At 41.4% G+C, this 20,279-nt stretch overlaps 1 protein-coding gene across 7 annotated transcripts in view; it reads left to right on the plus strand.

The window, feature by feature from the left end:
- The first annotated feature begins 421 nt into the window (after nt 1–421).
- Nucleotides 422–20,279, plus strand: part of LOC119230973 (transducin-like enhancer protein 4) — a 134,865-nt gene continuing 115,007 nt past the window's right edge. For 3 of the 7 annotated variants that reach the window (XM_037492567.1, XM_037492569.1, XM_037492571.1), the window contains exons 1-4: nt 422–545; nt 1,379–1,476; nt 2,582–2,645; nt 3,817–3,861. In XM_037492567.1, the coding sequence (XP_037348464.1) occupies nt 501–545; nt 1,379–1,476; nt 2,582–2,645; nt 3,817–3,861 (252 nt within the window). In that variant the 5' untranslated portion in view covers nt 422–500. Of the gene's footprint in view, nt 546–735; nt 746–999; nt 1,074–1,378; nt 1,477–2,581; nt 2,646–3,816; nt 3,862–20,279 lie in introns of those variants that run through there. The other 4 variants (XM_037492568.2, XM_037492570.2, XM_037492572.2 and 1 more) reach the window with 2 other exon arrangements.

Genomic DNA, 20,279 nt, shown 5'->3' on the forward strand with positions numbered 1-20,279 from the left:
GACAGGAGCGCGATCATTCATTCGGAGGAATAACAACCAATTAAAAGACAAATAAAAAAAAAGTTTGCCGTGGGACGCCGACGAGCGAGCGAGCGAGCGAGCGACCGAGCGGGCGGGCGGGCGGCCGCGCTGCCGGCGGGCGCAGGGGCGCGCGCCTCGCACTTGCCCGGCCCGGGGCTCGGAGCGCCCGCGCGGGGTCGGCGGAGGGAGCGCCCGGCCGAGCGGCGCCGCGGGAGACACGCGCCGGACGATGCCCGCGGCGGGCCAGTGACGCCCGCGGGGAATGCGGAGCGGCCCGGCCGCCGGCACCCAGCCGCCGCCGCGCGCCCGCCCGCGTCCCGCGAGACCCGGCGGGGGCCGGGACCGCCCGCGCCGCCCCTCGGACCCGGCCGCCCGCCCGCCCGCCCGCCGCGCCCGCCGCGCCGCCGCCTCCTCCTCGGGGCCATTAAAGCCAATGAGCCGCGCGCCTCTGCCCAGCGCCGCGCACTAAATCGGCTTGGATGATTCGCGACCTGAGCAAGATGTACCCGCAGACCCGGCACCCGGTGAGTGCGGCCGCCCGCCCGGGGCGTCCCCGCGCCGCCCCCTGCGCGCCGAGTTGCGGCCGCCGGCCGGAGGGGCGTGGGGGGCCGCCCCGACCCCGCGCCCCGCGCCCCGCTCGGGGAGCCGCCCGCCCGCCCGCGCTCGCGCGCCCCCGTCGGCGCGGTGGCCCTCGCGGGATGGCGGGGAGCAGAGAGGCAATTGAGTTGTAGCCATTTTCTTATTGTTGTCTTTGAAGCCCGGGAAGGCGCGCGGAGCCGGGTGTCGTCCCCGCGCCGCGGCTGCTCCGGGGGGGCGCGAGCGATGGAGGCGGCGCGACTCCGCGCCGGGGTGGGGAGGGCGCCCTCGGCGGCGGCGGCGGCGCGGCGGGGCCGGCGGCGGCTCCGGAGCGCGGGGCCCCGGGGAGGAGCGAGCCAACGTGCCGGCTCGCCGGCCCCGGGCGAGGGGCGGCTTCGACCCCCCGCCCCGACCTGACCGCGCCGGACGCCATGGCCTTGGCGCGAGTCCCCCCGACGGGCCAGTTTCGATTCCGGGTGGGGAGGGAGTGGGTGCGGCGGGGAGACCCCCCGGCGCCCCGAGGGGGCTGGGGAGGGCAGCGGGGCCTCACACCCTCGGGGTCCCGAAGGGCGGGAGGACGCCGGGGCCTGCGGCCACCCCGAAACCAGCCCTTGCCCGACTTGCGGCCGGGTTGGGGGGGTGGGGGGGCAGTTTTAATCGCTCTTTGCGGGCTGGCGCGGTGACACCCCCAACCCCCGCCCGCGGCGCGTGGTCGCTTCTCTCCATCCCCCTGCCTCGCCTGGGATGTGGGCTAATTAAATATTTTATTATTGTTCTTTAGGCACCGCATCAGCCTGCTCAACCCTTTAAATTTACAATTTCCGAGTCTTGTGATCGGATTAAGGAAGAGTTTCAGTTTTTACAAGCTCAATACCACAGGTAACGATATTGACTTTAGCTGATCCTCCTGTTTGCTTAGCTCTTGTCTACTGCCCCACCCCTCCCCAGCACGCCTCTTCCCCTCCTGGGGGGGGGGGGGGGGGGAACCACAAAGGTGGTATTTTTTTCCTTATGGGCAAAAAAGACAAGCTTTTAAGGCCTTTTTTTTTTTTTTTCTTCGTGGGCAGGTGTAAAGAAATCAAGTATTCCTCCCTTCTCCCGTAAATTTAAAAAAAAAAAAAAAAAGACAGAACAATCGAAACTGGGGAGACTTGGAAAACGCTGAGGCCAAACTTTCGATATTGATTTATTGGGGCCAGGAGAATGGAAGGTTGGGAAGATTCTGGGGCCTTTTGACTTCCTGGGTTATTACTCGGGCTTGATTCCTTCTCACTTCTCTCTGCCATTGCACTGAAATACCAAGAGCTGAGCGCCCTGAAAGTCGCAAGTGAACGATTTCATTACTTTTATGCCGAAAAAATTCTGTCGTATTTAGACAGTTGCATTAGACTTAGAGTGCTTTTGAAATATTTTTCTTTTGCCGGCTTTTTAGTGACATGCAATTCTTATTTCATAAGTGCAAGAACCAAAACAAACCACTGAACCCGATCTACACTTTGCCCCCTTGGTGGTGGTATTCAACTTGTCTCTGTTTTGGAGGGAAAAAATAAGACATCATTCATAAGGCAAGCTTGATTCATATTTTCATTAATCTCTTCTTGGAACATTAAAGGGAAAAAAAGCTTGTGACGTTCTGGGGGATTTATTGGCGCTTGATACCTAGACATTTTTGATGTTTATTTCCTTGTTCCTGTATTATTAAGTGAATATAGAGAATATTCATTTCTTGATGAGGTTCTGGAATTAAATTGGCTGTCGGATTTTTTTTCTTTAACACAAACAAAACCCTCACATTTGATCCTTACTGAAAGGGCAAGTCCAGGCTGGTTCCAATCCCCCTTCTCTCTCCTTCAATAATGAGAGTGGTATTTAAGATAGTTGATTTGGCATTCTGGAGGTGATGATTTAGAGGAGGGGATGTGTATTTACATTTGAAGGATGGAAGTCAAGATCTGCATACTTAGATTTTTTCTGTCTTCAATAGCCTGAAGCTGGAATGTGAGAAACTCGCCAGTGAGAAGACTGAGATGCAGCGGCATTATGTCATGGTAAGAAAACTGTTCCGGATTCTAAGTGCCTAGTTGGGATACCAAAAGCAAGAAAACATTCAGATTGCTGGAGGCTGCAGGACAGATCACAGTCGCGGTGCCTAGTGTATTTGAGGTTGTGGGAATGTGACCATTAGCAACCCGTAATTCCAGGATGTTATAACTTGCCTCTGAAAACCAGCTTGATTGGAATTTTCAAAAAGTTCTGTTGCATGGGGTATAATTTTCTGTGCTTTGTTTTTATAGATTTGGAAAAATATACATATTTTGTTCAGAGTCATATGCAAAATGTTTTTGCTAGTGATTTTCTCTGTTGTTTTATTAGTCTTGTTCCAAACAGTTTTAATCAGTTTTTTTCTGTAAGATTTTATTGGGTTTTATTCATTCTTCAGGAATGATGTAGGTAAGAAAAGACACCAGACATCACTTCAATTGTTTCCCCACTCTTTGTGTTACTAGTACACGTGTATTTGCTGGTGTTTTGTGTGTTTTCAATGTTTATAGTGTTACATTGATTTGAGAAGTGTTGTACCCTCCAGTATAACTTATTTGTTCTGCCAGAATTTCTGTAGCCTCAGTTATATATACTTAATACATGTTTCCCCCCCCCAAAAAAAATCAGATCGACTTTTTTCAGAAGTATTACCAAGCATATTGTTATGCTTGCTCATATACACTCCAGAATAATGCATTCATTTCCTATAAGACCTTTCTCCTTTGAATGTATGAACATGAGCAGTACCCTGAAAAAGAGAAATCAGACTCCTGAAGTAGTGTCATCCTCACCTTTTTGAGCAGTTCTTTCGAAGGATCAGCATCCGTATGAGGCAAGTTTTTGCCATTAAGTTGCCTACTCTGCCTAGGAATTAGTTTGTATGGTACCACATTTTTATTGGACCTTTTTGGCGTAAATCTGCTTGTTATGTGTAAAGGTGCTGTGCTTGAGCTTGATTTTCCTAGTTTTTTGAGTTCTTAGAGTCTGTGTCTTAAGGTAGCTCTAGTTTAATCCGCTATAGATAATAGAGTGATCCTCCTGATTTAGCAGGATAGGTGCTGTGGAAATTTTGGTTTGGGCGACGCTTTTTTATTTGTTTTAAATGCATGTGAGGGATTTTGAACAAGCTAGAAAGATTGATGAACACAAAATTAATTGCTTTTCCTTTTTTGACAGTATTATGAGATGTCCTATGGGTTGAATATAGAAATGCACAAACAGGTAAGTTATTATTTCTTTATAACCATTTTAAATGACAGTAATAGCATGCACTTTAGATAGAAAATTGTATGTTTTGCAGTTTTATTCTGCACATTCTTGTGGTTACCTATGTTTTAAGATACTGAAGAGAGTGCTATTTTTTCAGGTGTGGCTCTCCATGTTTTTGCGTATTGGCATAATTTTTATCATTTAAAAATGTGATTTAAAACTGAATGTATATTAAACTTCATGCATTTTGAAAAGCACTGACTGAATTTTTAAATATATCTTGTCCTCTTGAAAGTTAATTTATGTATTTTGGGTTTTACAAACTTATAAAACAGCTTCCTCTTGGAAAATATTAAAAACTAAAACTGTAAATTGTGTATGTAGTCTTTGTTGGCTCAGTGTGAAAGAATGGATAGAAGGTGAGCTGAGAGGATCAAAATTAAATCTGTGGAGCTACAAAAGAAATTGATGTAAAATCCTCCTACCAGTCCCCAGAGGCTACTTAGTTGGGTCTTACCAGGAACTGTGATTGTTATTTCCAAAATTTGTAGAGTAAATGAAGCTGATAGGAAGATCTGATAAGGTTCAATACTGGGTCTTGTAATCTAGACATTAGTTCAGCCAAAATGAAAAAAGAAAGATAATGATTAGTCAGAAAACCTTGAAAGGTATGACTCAAACAACCCTTCTTATAGGAGATTGAATAAAATGGTTTGGTTTGAGTTTCCTAGATAGAAAACAGCATACATATATAAACCGTTGTTTGGCAGAGATAATTCCTTTAGGAGACATTTATTTTTAGTGATCTAGTGAAAGTGCTTCAGGTGTCATCAACCATTTCAGAATAAGTGTGTGTCTGTTTACTTGCTGGTAAAAGATGAGGGAAACTTAAAGCTTTTCATCGTTATATTTATGGTAAATGTCATTACCTTTTAAGTTTAAAAATATGAAATGACCACATATTATTAGACTTGCACTGTTTATGGATTCCTTTTTGGTTATAATTGCCACATATTCAGAATCTACTCAGATAGTAGATCTTTAAAAGATGACAGACAATAAAAGCAATCGGCTAGGCTGGGCTTGAAAACAGAAAGTTGGAAAAAATGAGTCGTTACACTGAGGACTTTTTATTTCAAATACTTTTTGCTTCATATGCTACTTGTTTTTGTCAATATTAGCATTACAGTAGAGCTTTCTGCATGTTAAAATTAAGTTTTTATTTTGTCAGCTTAGCCATTTCTATTTAGATTAGTAATGTAAATATCTCCTGCTGAAACAAAATCCATCAAGCTTATGGATGGACTCTCCCTAGCCCTACCTTACAAGAATAAATTATATGAGAGATATTGTTTCTTATCCTCATTACATGTCATTTCAGGTCTGGATCTTGTACATGTCCCTTTTTTTTTGTCTTCACCCCACCACCCAAGATTAATTAGTGTCTTTTAAAGATTGGTCCAGATGATTAATGTCCCTTTATTTCTCCTTCTGTATCTTGTTTACCTTAACCACTTAATTTCCAGATCTTTCTACCATTTAGATTTCTAAGAGGCACCGAGCTTATATTTGGCTGTTTGTCTTCCTTTTGGTGGGCTTATGTGAGATCCCTTAATTTTACACATTTTTATAACTCACTAATTCTGTCATCTTGTCCGGCTGGCCTCAAAAGCCGCCTTTTTAAAATTAAGAATGGAGTACATTTTCCCTTTTTTTCTCATGCTTTTAAATTCAATCATATCAAGAATCCTGAAGGCAGTTTATCACATTATGAAATACAGACAGCCCTGCAAACCACCTACTTATTATATTTTCTTTCTATACCCCCTTAAGCACAGAGGCATATCTGTCTTTATTTGTTTTCTTAGGCAGACAGCCTTGGTTCCTCTTGGCCTCTCTTCCAGATGCACTCACTGGATACCCTTGTAATGGAAAGCAGCAATAATGCAGGGAAGTTGCCCTGCAGCATAATTGGGCCTAGTTCTCAAGATCGGGTTAGGCTTATTCACTTATTAGATTTGTGTCTCTAAGGGTTCAAGAGGAGGAGTCCCCGGAGTCCCAGGAAGTACCCTAGTAATTGGTGGCCCTGATATTTGAAACCTTTGTGTATTTTTCGGTTAACGCTCTTCTTCTTTTTGGCTGCTGCCAGCCAGAGAGTATTTATTTTTAGAGAAATTTTTCATTGGAACAGAAAATGATGGCTGTGATGGAGTCATGACTCTGTGACTTAGCAAATTGATGAAAGGATAAAAGCACAGAGCAGTGACAAACAGGGTGGGGGTCGTTGGTATTTTGGTTCCTCCCTTTTCTGTATGTTGCTCATCTTCAGTCACCCTGTGTTGATTCTGATAGAGAACTATAAAGTGAAACCTATGGGGAATTTGTCATTCTGAAATGAAAGCTAATGTAATTAGTACCAATTAAAGTACATTTAGTAAATTGGATTTAATCTTAATTAAGCCTGCATAATGTTGCCAATTTTTAACAATTATGTTTGAGAACATAATTAATTTAAATTTTGGTAACTGAGTAAATAGCATTAGTCTGGTAGAATTAGTAGTTTGTTTTTTTTTTTTTAAAGGGAACTCAGTGACATGACATGGGATTAAAATATAAAATATGTATCTAATTTCTTCTAATCTTAGTTGGATCAATAGAGCTGAGCAGATGAAGCTTGGAGGAAAAAAACCCAGAAAAGTTAAGACTCGGGTGTTGTAGGCTATAATGTGAATTGATGTCTTAAGTCTTAGCTTCAAAGTGAAGATGACAAATGGGGCATAGTTAGAATTGGCACGTGTTTTATTGTGATGTCTTCATAATAGAGCTTTTTAAAATGAAAAAACATGGGCCTTTCCTCCCTAAAGAGTTATCTTAAGTGGGGGGTTTTTGTTCTTTGTTTTAGATGGGACAGTTGGCCCACAGCTTAGTTGATACTTTTTTTGCTGATTGTTCCTCTTTATAAATACAGCTTGGCTTCTAAATGGGTCAGTGACTGTGGGCAGAATAGGGTGATGCATGCAGTCGATAACATTGCTAAATGCTGTTTGTTCCCATCCTTCACCTGTAAAACTGTAATTAAAGAGGACCTCCCTGATTTAATCTGACAGCAGCAGTTACCACTTTAAAAAGTGAATATTGGATGCAGATTAGGAACAATAGCTATGGGAGTGAATTCACCCTGTAGGGACTGTAAACAGAGATGAACATAACCACATATTGAGAACATCGCATGATTTCCTTGTAGTTAATATTCTGTAATGTGAAAGTCTCATTGCTTTTAGAAAAATTTAGCTTAGTATTTGATCTCTAGAAGCCAGAAAGAAATCTGCAGCACAATCTAAAAGAAACTATTGCACATTTATGTTTGTTTCTATGTGTGTGAATGTTTTTGTGTATATATACACAATAATTTTTAAAAATTGAACTAAGAAACTGTTTTCAGTGCAAACCATGTAAATTTTATTATGAGGCTTGGGCCTCAACGATTTGAGTGCTGCTAAAATATTAATTGAGTAGAAATGAAAGGGCCTTGCCAGCTGATAGGATATCATAATCATAGCCTTTCTGGTCGATGGTAAATGATGATAAATGACGTTAGGAACCTTTTAGCAAACTGTAATAACTACAAGGAGGGAAGCGGTATGGATTTGCATTATATCTGATACCCTCTAGTACCAAGTGGATTGCCAATACTGCTTGTTTAGCATTTTCTAAGGGCAATAGGATATTGATTTCTGACTTACAAGGAACAGCTCTATTTTCACCATTGAAAAGTATTGCAGGTTGTTAAGAAGAAATTGACTTGAAGAGGCCGACTGCTGCCCATCATGGAGCAAATAAAGCAAAACTGCCGAAGCATGGTGGAGCAGTGAGACGGGCCCTCAGCAATTTGTTGCTATTAATTTACCATGCTCGACAGCAAATCAATCGGCATCTACTTCATCTGCTAGAGAAAATGCTGTCCAGGGCAGATAAAAGGCTCGGCATGGTACAGAGAATAGACTGGATTGGCCAAAAGGAGGCTGCAGTTAATGTGTAAATAAGTGAAATCAAGGCCACTGTTGCCGAGGAAGCTATTGTTAATTAGGTTGGTGCTTCTTAGTCAACTATTTTAGCAAGCAACTGAGGATTTGGGGAGTAAAAAGAGATTTATTGAAGTTGAAGTAATGTATGACTGGCATAACTTTCCAGCTTTGAGTGTACTTAATTCTGGGGTGCAATAAATTTATTTGGGGACAATGCTTACAAAGAAAGTCAGTTTGTTTAAATTTCTATTTAGACTGGCTTTCCCTTAAGAAAACTTTTTTGAACATTGCTAATTTCTTGCACATCTCCTGTTAGATTATATATGCTTGAGTTGGAGGAGTTAGATGCAGGAGTAGGTGTTTGAGAATGTAGGCAAAAATGTGTCTGTTGTGTTCTTACAGTGACTTTTTTTCCAGAATTGGATGTGATTTTTGAACTCTTCTATAATAACGAAAATGAATTATTATCAAAGGCAGTGTCCTACTTGAAAACAACTAATAAACCAATCAGAAGCTGGCTGACAGTTGTCTTTTGCATGAATATTAGGCAGTAATAATCTAGAGGGGTAAACAGTGGGCTAGAAAATCGCAGCGATTACAAGTAAAAGTTTGAAGACTGCATGAAAGCTCTAGGAAGAGCACATTCATGCAGTGGAGGGCAGGGAGGGCAGGGGCAATTCTTGTGTTTCTCATTAAGATTTATAACTACCTTTTAAAATTTAAGATTACTTATACTTCCATAGTAATCCACAATAAATACTAATCAAATGGAGGTTGTTGGTTGGGTTCCCTCCTCCCCCTTTTGGATATTTTGGAGTAGAAGGCCAACTTTAGTGCTATTTTGTAAATTTAGATATATGTAGATTTTAAGTTAACATCTTTCCAAAACAGTGAGAGGGTCTATCATTCGGGCAGTTGCTAGCCAGGTGACAGTGCCTTAGGTAGGACCCATGGAGCTGTTTTACTTGTCACTGGGATCTTCCATGAAGCTCTTGAGGAGGAAATGAAGCCTGTCAGTGTATGAGCATAATAGGAGTATTGACTAGATGATACGGGTGTCCCCTTTTTCTCTTCTCTCATGTGGGGTTCTTCATTTTCTTTCTTGAGGTTTCAGAATAGCTGACGATTTTTCACATAGAGTGGTGATTGTTAAGTGGCACTGGAAGTTCCTTTCAATGAAAGTGAATATGTTTTTTATATATCTGGCACTACTTACCACTCATCTGAAAACATTGTCAAAATTCTTTTAATTCTCAGGATGATCCTAAGGAAGAGATTATGTCCAATCAAAGGGTGATTAAACAGGATCAGTTATGCATAGTGATAATAGCTATTGGACGTTGGATCCCGAACTTCCCCTTGACTTTCCCTGAGAGGATTATTCTTATGAGATGGGTCTGCCCTGGAGATTCAGGCCCCATTCATTCCTGGAATGGAAGACTGGCTTAGTTCCTGGTTTGTTCTTGAGTCACTGAATGTTGGGTTCAGACACAGAGCTCCTGGGGTGTCGGGATTTTTTGCAGGTCTGCCTAGCACAGCAGATCCAGGCTGCTTTCAGCAAGTGAGGGGCAAGGTTGCTAGGTCCCCTTTCTCTGGCATTTCCCACATACAGAGCCAGAAGAGCTGCTTACTTGCTTACTGAGATGGAGTGTGCTACCTCCCTTTAGGCAACCTGTTTCTCATTTGTTTACAAACTTGCTCTTCCATTTTAACTTTTATCTTATCCTTGTGGCTTCTGAAACTATGCCTAAAGACAAGGGGCTGTTTGTTAATCACCATCTTGTGGGTTTTTGAAGGGGGAAGCTGAGAGAGGAAAATGTGATGTTTTGTGGCCTCTTTGTAGTTCAGAAAGAGGTTCTTAGATGCAGGAAATCACACACAACTCCAACTTTTAAATGAAAGCAAGTATTTTTGCTTTCACTGTTAAAAAATTTTCTTGTTAGCATTCAAACGAAGGGGTATTTCCTTCTCACTGTCCCTTAATCTCCTCTGAATATTGTTTATTTTTATTTATTTTTTGCTGGGCAAAGTTCTTTGTATCCTATGCAATATCCTATGGACTATCCCATTAGTTCCAGTTGGACTAATGGACTGAGGAATGAGACCTACCTTTTTGGGTGTTTTTTGCCATCTCAGGAAAGAAAATGTAGGCACCTGCGTGTTTTCACATTCCTCATTTGGGCTTTCCTTTCCTAGAATTTTACTACTTTTCAAATGTTTTCTGTGTTATAGAATAGGTAAAGACAACTGTGAATTAAAGGTTTAAAGTGTGCAATTAGAAGTTGTTTGTGTTTGCTTTTAATGAGAACATTTTTATTGCCTCTGTGACTAGATAGTCTGGCTTATCACTTCAGGACAGCAGCAGGGTATTGGCTGGCTGTAGGGTGAATGAAAGGGATGTGATTTTTAGCAGGCACTTACCTTTGATCTCTCCCCACACCCCACCTTGAGAAACTCTAGCACCCCTGCAGTGGTAACGGATTTGGTAGTCTTGTGGCTAAGTTATCAGTTTTACAAGTTGGACTGTTGGAGGGAAGCAGAAAGCAGTGCACTAAGGAGGGGACAACTGTTTGTACTGATAATGACAGTTTGCAAGGTTTAGACTTCCTTGGAGCTAGTACACTTGTAGATTTCATGAAATTTTTACTCTTAGGAAGGAGGGGTCTCACAAGTTTTAGTCAAAAGTGAAAGTTAAGAGTTGTTTTGACTTTTGCTTTAGTAATAACTGTCAGTGGTAGTTGCCTTAAAGGATTTAGCTGGCATTCGTCAACACAAATCTATATCCTTTCTCTTTTCTTTGAGTGAACCCAGTGTTTGTGCCAGGCTTTTGCTATTCTTTACCACTGAGCCAAACTCCTCAGCTATAGTATGTAACCTGTACTCCAGTTAGAGGGACAAAGGGCCAGGCATGGATTTTCCTAGCTGGAACATAAAGGAATGTGTTCCAAAAAAGAAATATTTCCAGGTGTCCTCTAGGTACTGTGTCCTCTGGTGAATAGGTCACTTTGTCATCATTGTGGAGGGAACTTCTGCCTTTCATGGAAAGAAGGAATTGACTGCTCTCCTGACACAGGACTTGGGCTCTATACCTGACCTGGCTATTGTGGTGTCCCTTGGCCCCTACAGATACCAGGTGTTTACAGCAGTTTAGGCAAGTGGGAGGTTGAGCAGAAGGAAGGTGAACATAATGACTTTCAAATTTTTTAGCAAGCTTCATTTCTGTTATTATATATTTTCATTATTCTAAGTAGAATTCTGTTCTTTGTACATTTTGCTTCTCTAGGTCTGTCGATTATTTTGGTTCAAGAATTTGAAAATATGAGAAATATAACTAGAAGGAATAGTAATCGTAGAAATTACGAGCCACAGTGCTTTACTGAGAGCTTAAGAAATTTTATATGTTCTCCTTAATCTTCCTGATGTTCCTGTAAAGCAAGTAGCACGCTTGGATCCATGTATTTATTTAAATAGCTTCTGTCAGTGGAGTACCCGACAGTTTGCCAAGCAATGTCATTCCACTGGCCTCCTTGAACAGATGACACTGAGGCTTAAGGGCTTAAGAGACTAGCCCAGTGTCACAGTGAGGGATCAGTATGCAGGCAGGGAGACCAGGGTTCCTATGGGTCTGCTGAAGTGCCCGCCTGATGTTGCAATGCTAGAGTCACTGGTAAAAAAGAGAAATGTAGGTTTCTTGACTTCACTTCCAGGGCTCTCTTCACTGGCCAGGCTATTTCTAAACAGAAAATAGTACACTTGTTTCTGTGATGTTCTTGGCCTTGTTTAACTGGAGGAGCATGGAGCTGCTCCTGGCTGTCAAAAGAGGTGTTACTGTGTCATCTCTACTAGATATCTGATCTGTGTGTTTGTGTGTGAGTATCCAGCCCCCTTCTTTCCCCTCTACCCTTCCAGTGTCTGGGCCTGCCCAAAAGGAGGAGAGATTCTGAAATTAAAATATACTCTAGCCGAGATTTACTTTAGCCATCACTTAATAGAACTGAGTGTTCCTGAATTCCTGAAGTCTGCTGTGCGCATACATACACTATGCGAAGTATAAACTTGTTTCTGCTGCTCTCCTCTTCCTCCCTGGACTGTCAGCTCCACAGGAATAGGGGTGTTTATTGTTGTTCTCTGCTGTGTCCCTGGAATTGAGAGCTATGTCTATCAAATAGTAGGTGCTCGTGAAAGATGTGGTGAATGAGGGAGGATTATTAGATGCAAGTCAAGCTAGCCAAGAAAAGTGTGATTTTACATTTTGAAGGTTTTATTTGGGTTACAGGATAACATGCTAAGCTTCCAAGGGTAGTTAGGCCTGTGGTGTACCTACTTGTTAAGTTTGTGAAAAATGACAGCTGAAAATGGGAAGTAAAGGCAACTACTTGGTGTGCCTTTCAGGGCCCCATTAGGATAGTTAAAGTAGAATAGATAGATTTTAGCATTTTGAATCTGCCTTTTTAAAGATGAAAGCATGAACTCTCCCTAACTGAATTTAAAATTCAGTTTGAACATCACTATCACTAGTCAGTGTGTATTTGAAGAATTCTTTTACTATTAATAGATATGTGTACATGTGGGTGGGAAGATATTGATCTTAACTATACTGTGGTGTGTTTAGCTAACTTCCTGCCAAATAAGTGAAAATGCAAGCTTCTGTCTCTTTTCAAGACACAAGAAACTTTAAAGATGTATTTTTAGTGGTATAGATGGTATAATGTTGTTAAAAGAATAATCATAACAGTATGCAGTTTTATTTTTTTTTTTTTTTTTTTTATATAGACGCATGTTTTACCTATCTATTTATTTGTTTGTTTTGTTTACACATGCACTGGGTACAGTCAGAAGCGCGGGAGGGTGAGAGAATTCACCAGAGCCAGAGCGGGGAGCAGAGCAGGCAGAAGGACCGAAGTACACCGCCGAGGGGAGCAGCGGGCTGCAGGAGAGGTCTGCGCGCCATGCGGGACCCTCCTCCGGTGGCCAGGGAGCAGCCGGGGATCGAACCGGCGCTACAGAGGCTGCGGGCAGCCTCGCAACCCAGCGCTCAACCGCTGCGCCACCGGGGAGGCCCACAGTATGCAGTTTTAGAGAATTACCTTGCAGGTGGTATTTCATATATTCTCATAACAACCTTATGCAATTATAGTATTATTTCCATTTTATATATGAGGCTGAGACACAGAGAAATTAACTTCTTGAGATCAACCAGCCAATAGCCAGTAAAATGTAACCTGGTATTGACTCCAGGTTATTGGTGTATGATAGAGATTTCTGCCATATTCCAAATGCTGTGTTTAGGACACTTTCTAGTCCTACCACTAACCAGCTATATTAAATTTTTGGTACTTTAACTTTTCAGGATACTTTTCTCAGCTTAAAATTAGAATGTAAGTGAATGCTGAGAGCTCTTTTAGTCCTTTGGTCTAAAATGACTTAAAATGGTTTTGGTTTATTTTCTGTTTCTCGATGACCAGAAATTGAGGTTATTTCTTTTGAGTATCATTTTTATGTTTTTAGTTTTCAAGAGTTTTTTTTTTTTTTTAATTCTGAAATTACCCAATGAAACTAGGTATAGAATTTCATATTTTATAATACTTTATCTTTTACAAGGTGTTTTCTCACTGATTATTTAGCCTCAATAATGTTGATAAGACATTTTCCCCATCCTGGGGCCTCCCTGGTGGCCTAGGGTTAAGTCTCAGCTCTATCACTGTGATGGCCTGAGTTCGATCCTTGGCCAGAGAGCTAACCCACATGGTGCCGCAGACCTCTCCTGTCTGGCCTGCTGCTCCCCCTTAGCAGTATATTTCAGTAAATCTGCCTGCTCTGCTCCCCACTCTCTGGTGAATCCTCTCACCCCTCGCCCCCTGCATCTGTGGCCTACACTCCAGCTCTTCTATGCAAAAATGCATAAATAAAAATCTTTAAAAAAATTTTTTTTTTTTCCCCAGCCTGTGAATGAATAGAATAAGACTCAGACGTTAAGTGACAACAAAGTTAGTGGATGGTTTAGAATTCACTTAATTCTCTTGGGGTCAACATTCAGGATAAAGTCATGTTGACGCAGAACTATAAGAGCAGTATTATAAAACAAGATATATGTGTAAAGTTAGCGATGCTTTTAAGTGATCAATTTTTATGTCCTTCCTTTTGCATATATTAGGAAATAGCATCATACAGTTTCTGAAATTGTGAGTTACAATGTAATCCAGTTAATTTTCTCCCAAAGTGATAAGCCATATGTAGTAGTTTATTTTCTGTTGTTAATTAGCTCCTGGGATTAATTTCCTTTCTGAATCCAAGGTAGATGTCAGTTTCTTAACCTCATGGTGCTTATGGTAAAGTAGGTCTGTAAACTTTGTTACAGTAGGCTTAAACTTTCCAGTCCTTAGGCCTCTTGCATTTTCCTTTCAGGGATCTGTTGCTTAGGGAAGGGCTGGACTTCTTAACTTCGTTTATGATAAGTTAATTGTAGGTAAATTAAAAAAAGGGCAAAATGTTTAACCATGACCATTTTGAGTTGATGAATTGGGATATGGGAAAGCTTGGCTTCCTCTCTAAGGTATGAAGAATGAGTTTTGTTCAGTGCTATATCCCTGGCATCTAAACAGGGCCTGAACATAGTAGAGGAAATGAGTAAGTGAATGCTGGGATAACTAAAAACTGGTTTCATTTGCGTTTCAACTTATGTGTGTATAAGTTATTTTTGTTTCTGAGCTCTGAGGGAGGTCTTGGCTTTATATGATGAGCAAAACAGGCCAAGATAGGCAATCAGAAGTTCGTGCTCATTGTGGTTCTGCCACAGGTCCTTGATCTGGTGCTCAGGCAGCTTTTAAAAGTTAGGTTTACACTCATTTGCAGATGGCTTTCTAAGGTATCTTTTTGTTACAGAGCAGCCCTGATATAAAACGGGTTGCCTGGCTGTGGGTCCTCACCCGTGTGCTTAAAAGGGACTTATTAATACTCCACTACAGACACACACAAAAGGTTAATAAAAGGCTTATTTACAAGGGAAGGGGAAATGAGGAAATGTACAACTCAGGGAGAAAATAGGGAAATAAAGTCTTTAATGTGTCCTACCTGATCCGCCAACCTGGAAACCCAAAGGCACTCTCAGAGCTGGCCAAGCGCTGCGATCTGGCGGAGAGCCAAAAAGGGAACCCCCCCCCCCCCCAAAAGGCCACGTGTCTGGTTTTATACCAACCCTGGCTGCTTAACCCCACCCTCAGGTTCCAGCAACCTGCCCTTTGGTGGTGATGGGATTTGTCTTTCCCATTGTCCTGATGGCTTTGGTCTGGAGTGGGGGTGGAGTCCACAAAGCCTGTATGGAATTAGCTTTATGACATCCTTTTCCCCCTAACATTTTGGCTATAACAGAATTTAAAAGACCAGTCTTAGCAAAAAGTCTGTCCATGATTTCATTGCTTGACACTGAATGCATGCCATTTCAGTAAGTTAAGGTTTAGAGGGAAATTCTTTTTCTTTTTTTTTGAGAAGCTTTACTTTGTTAGGTTGTTGTGGACAACTAAAAAATTGCCAGTGCCAATATTGCTAGTGTTTTACAACCTACTTATATTACATCTTTCATAGGTAAGGGCACACCTATGTCAGAAGTCATCACTAGGCTAAGGGCCTATCAGTAACTGACAGCCCATCTGTAACTAGTTACAGATTTTCCCTATGTATATTGTTGGTGAATATTAATAACAGTCAACATGTATTGAATGCCTGCTGGCTACAAGGGGATGTACTAAGTGCTTCAGGTGTATTAATTTAATTCATGGCCCTTTGATAAAGCAGTCTGGTTAGTCTCATTATGTATAACAAAACTAAGGTAAAGAGAAGCTAAGGAATTTGCTCAGGGTTTTACAGCTAGTAAGTTGCAGAATGGTGATTCAGGTCTCAGCAGTGTGCCTTCAGAATTGAATGATGTTGTTTTTTTTTTAATAGAGGCATGTTTTATTTATTTATTTGTTTTGTTTATACATGTACTGGGTACAGTCAGAAGCACGGGAGGGTGAGAGAATTCACCAGTGTCAGAGCCGGGAGCAGAGCAGGCAGAAGGACTGAAGTACACTGCTGAGGGGAGCAGCGGGCAGCAGGAGAGGTCTGCGCACCATGTGGGACCCTCCTCAGGTGGCCAGGGAGCAGCCGGGGATCGGGGATCGAACCGGCACCACAGAGGCCGCGGGCAGCTTCGCAACCCAGCGCTCAACCACTGTGCCACCAGAGAGACCCAGAATTGAATGTTTTTTAACCATTGACAATACCTGCTTTCTAAGAGACCATATGAAAAGGGTTGGCTTCTTTTGTTTAGTTTTTGTTTTTTAATGTACCTAGCTGTGTTCTGTACACAGTGACCTTAAATGTTACAAATAGTAATTTGTGTTTGTATTAGGAAAGTGCTTTTTGAATTCTCAGGAAGTCCTTAGCCCCCTAGTCTTTGTTGAGAAGGGGGAGGAGGGGAGGGTGCAGTCTTGATTACCTGGAGCTGCTTTCCTGACCTAACTGCTTCTCCCCTGCCTGGAGTGTCTGCTTTAACATTCAAACAAATGGAAAAACCTTTGGTCTTCATATTGTTTTTAATTTGCAAAACAATTCCTTTAATTTTTGCTTTAGGACATTTTTTACTAGTGTAATTGTTAAGTGGAGAGTTGCTTGGGTGGTTGCTTTTTTTTTTTTTTTTTTTTTTTTTTCAGCCAGAGCTGCAGAGTCATGCACAAGACCATGAATTGCTTAGCTTTTCCAGGTTGGGGAAATAGTGTGATTTTTTTTTTTGTGAATAAGCTTTGGGTTAATGAATCAATTGGTTCATCATTTTATTGTAAATTCCATTGCAGGCTCATGACCTGATGATCAGAGGCCTATCGATATTTTTATATTTCTGACTGTGACGTTCCTAAACTAGGCACGGAACTGTGTATAACCACATGGGACTGTCCAGAGGACTAAAAAATCATTGAGTGCCTGCCTGGGATGAGAATGGGATGGAGGTCCTTGGTTAGGTTGAAAAGGATTGTGTGTCTTCTTCTGTGGGAACATAGTCCTTATAGCATTCATTGATCCAGTGAGCAAACCAGAACCCAAATGAGTGAGAGTTTCTCAGGAGCAGTGGTCTCAAACTAGGGCCATTCTTTTCTCCGAGGACATTTAACAATGTCTGGGAGATACTTCTGGTTGTCACAGTGGTGCTATTAGTATCTGACGGATTGTGCTCAAGAATCAACCTTTCTGAATTCTTTAACTATCTCTTGTTGACCATGGTTTGTGTATACAAACCTAAGTGTATTGTGCTTGCTTTTGGCTCGTCCTGATTACATTGTAATAAAATGGAATCCTGAGTTTTCTAAGTAGCCCATGAATCTGAAACGTGGGTTTTTTTTTTGTTTTTTGTTTTTTATTAATATGTTTGAATGTGTGGACACTGATCAGTGAACCTGAGTTTCACTTGGGTATGCTTCCCCCTCCATATTCCATTGTGCCCTGCTGTGACTGAGTGGGCTATTTTAAAAGCTTTTGTTTTTTTTCTTTTTTTAAGATATAAAACTGTTCTTAAGTGTGGCTTATTGCCTCTAAGAATGCCTGCTTTAAATTAAACTGCAAAATTTTATAGTTCACCTAAAGTCAGTAAAAAACATGGTGGCAATTCTACAGTTAATTTACTTGATGAACATATTTTTGGCTATGGTGGAGAAGACAAAATGGTTGTTTGCGCTTCTTAATGGAGAAACTGTGTCCTGCAAAATCCCTGAGTATCTTTCTCCTTTATATAGGTACCAGGAATGTGGAGATTGTCGACAATTTGGTAGCTCTATTTTCTTGTAAGCCTTTTTCCTCTGCATTCATGAGATGTCAGATTTAGGAGAGGCTGGGTCAGGCAGAGTACACTTATGTATAAATACTTTGCTTTTTGGTGTTGCAGTACACTTCCAAATGCTTGATATGACTGACCTAGGAAGGAGGCCCATAATTAGGACCCTACTTTAACCACAGCTAAGCACTACCAATAGGATTTTCTTGAAATCTAAACTAGAGCTCTTAGGATGTTTTGCATCAGTTGAAGATGCATATAGAAAAAAAAAAATTGGTAACATATTTGTTGGGATTTGAATTGAGAGGTGGCATTAATGTTGTCTTCCCAGCTTAGAGCTGTAAGTCTTGTTTTATCTTTGATAGTTGAGTTTACAGATTGGGGCATGGTTCTGATTATCAGAGGCTCTCCCACAAAATTAACTTTCTAAGTGGCAATGTTTGCCTTCTGTAATTGAAATATCTAGAAGCAGACCTACAGAGATTAAGAAGATTATAATCTAAAGACGTAAGCCAGAAAAAGAACTTCATCTTCATGGGGTTGTTTAATTCTTCCTTTGTTGAGCCAAGTTTCTGTAGTGCTGGACACCTCAGATGGAAAGCATAGATTTTGATAGCTTTTATTTATTGGATAACTGCAAATGGATTTCATACTGTGGGCAGCATGCTTTGAGGGTTAGGCGTGTGAGAGGTAGAACCTTCTCTTCATGGAGATTCTGATGTTTTTGTGGCATTTGGATGGGAGGAACAACATGAGAAAGTATGTGGTGATGGCACTGCTGTGACATGATAGGCAGAAAAGGAAATCTTTCTGGCTCTGGAATGATTAAGGATGTTGTTATAGAGGATGTGGGGACATTTTAGTGGGACCTCAGGAGAAGGGGTTGTCACTTAGGAGGAAAGGAAAAGGGAGAATGCCAAGTAGAATCCAGGACGCAGGAAACTGCTATACATTTTAGCCTGTGATTAGCAGTTCCAGTTTGCTTGAGTGACAGGGAAGGGTTGAGAAAGGTTAGTGTGAGATGCATTAAAGACGGCCTTGAAAGCTAGTTCTAGTACATGGGCTGTTGAAGGAAAACACAGGGAGGATTAATCAGAGAGTACGACAGAGTTTGTGTCTGATAGTTCATTTTAGTCTCAGCGTCTAGCCTGGGGTCTGACAGCATATATTCAATAAATGTTGGTTAAAATGATTTGAGTGGACAGGGACCTGACTGCTTGACATGAAGAGGTAACCTGGCCCTCGAAAGGAGGAACCCAGTTGAGCCAGCAATTCTTTGGATGAGAATTGGGGAAAAACATTCCAAGACATTAAGCTCCAGACTGGTAGAACCATCAGTAGAAAGGGATGGGGGAGACTTGGCTTTTGATTATATAGGCTGGTGAGGTGCGTAGCAAGGAGAGAAGGAAATGGCGTTTTTTGCTTTCCTTGCCTTCATGCCTTCATATCAGCACCTTCCCTTCATCTCCTGCCAAAACCGTACTTCTGCCAAGAACCTCGAGGTTTCTTTTCTGCAAGACCTGTTTTCGTGTCCTTGTTCTATACCCAGACCACAACGAATAGCCAGGCAGCCTTTTGTGGGCAGTGGTTTTAGGAACTTATTTTAAGGAAGGTGTTTGACCTTTGTGTCAGTGTAGGAGAGCATTTCTCTTCATTTTTGCTTGATTACTGCCATTACCTTTATATAGATATAACAGTGGGAGTTTGCAAGTTACTTGATTTTTCACTTTTTCCTTTTAAAGTTTTTTTTTTTTTTAACATTAAAAATAGGTACAGAATCCTTTAAATTATTCATCAACTTTGGAAACTTTGCTGCAGTCATTCTTCTCTTTTTAATTTTTTTATCATTTGGCCAGTAACTGGGGTTAGGTCAGTAATTCCATCTCCTTTTCCTGGTGAGAAATTCATGCGAACATTAGCTGAGTCTACAATGTCTCAAAAAACTATTATATTTAAAAAATAATTATTATTTCAACTATTGTGTCCCTGATAAGCTAAATGCCAAAATTAAGATGCATGCTTTAGTCCATTTGAATGATATGTATATAGTTAATTTACTTTTTTTTCTGTAATGTGAAGCATATTCTATATTTTAAACCTTTCCTCCCTTTTTAGACACTGCTACTCTAGTTGAGAAACAACAGTGATAGTAAAGGAAGTTAAGTAAACATCAAATTAAAAAGGGTGTAGAGTACATTTTGGTAAACCAAAATATTGCTTGGTGGCATAAAGCCACAGATCCATTCCCGAAAAAACCACATATACAACACACTCATGCAGAAATGTGGTTTTGCTGTCTGTCATGCAGTATGTTCAACTATCAGAAACATACGTTGCTTTGTGAGGTATTTTTTTAAAATCTGACCGCAGTTCTTAATATCCTGTACTCTACCCATACTCCCTGATGTACCCCCATGTATCCAGTGCTGCTAATTTATCGATGATTTGAATGCAGTGACATAATCATCAACCACCAAGAGGGTCAACAGTTGTGGCAGTTTCTTACCATAGGGGCACTATCAGTTCTGTGCTTTGGAAAAAATTGATATTTGGAACACAGTGGGTGCCCTTGTTTTTGGACTTTTCAGCTTTAAGTTAAATTG

This window comes from Talpa occidentalis, unplaced genomic scaffold (assembly GCF_014898055.3).
Source record: "Talpa occidentalis isolate TD23 unplaced genomic scaffold, MPIMG_talOcc4v2.1 talOcc4.7, whole genome shotgun sequence".
In the NCBI taxonomy this organism is placed as follows: Eukaryota; Metazoa; Chordata; class Mammalia; order Eulipotyphla; family Talpidae; genus Talpa; species Talpa occidentalis.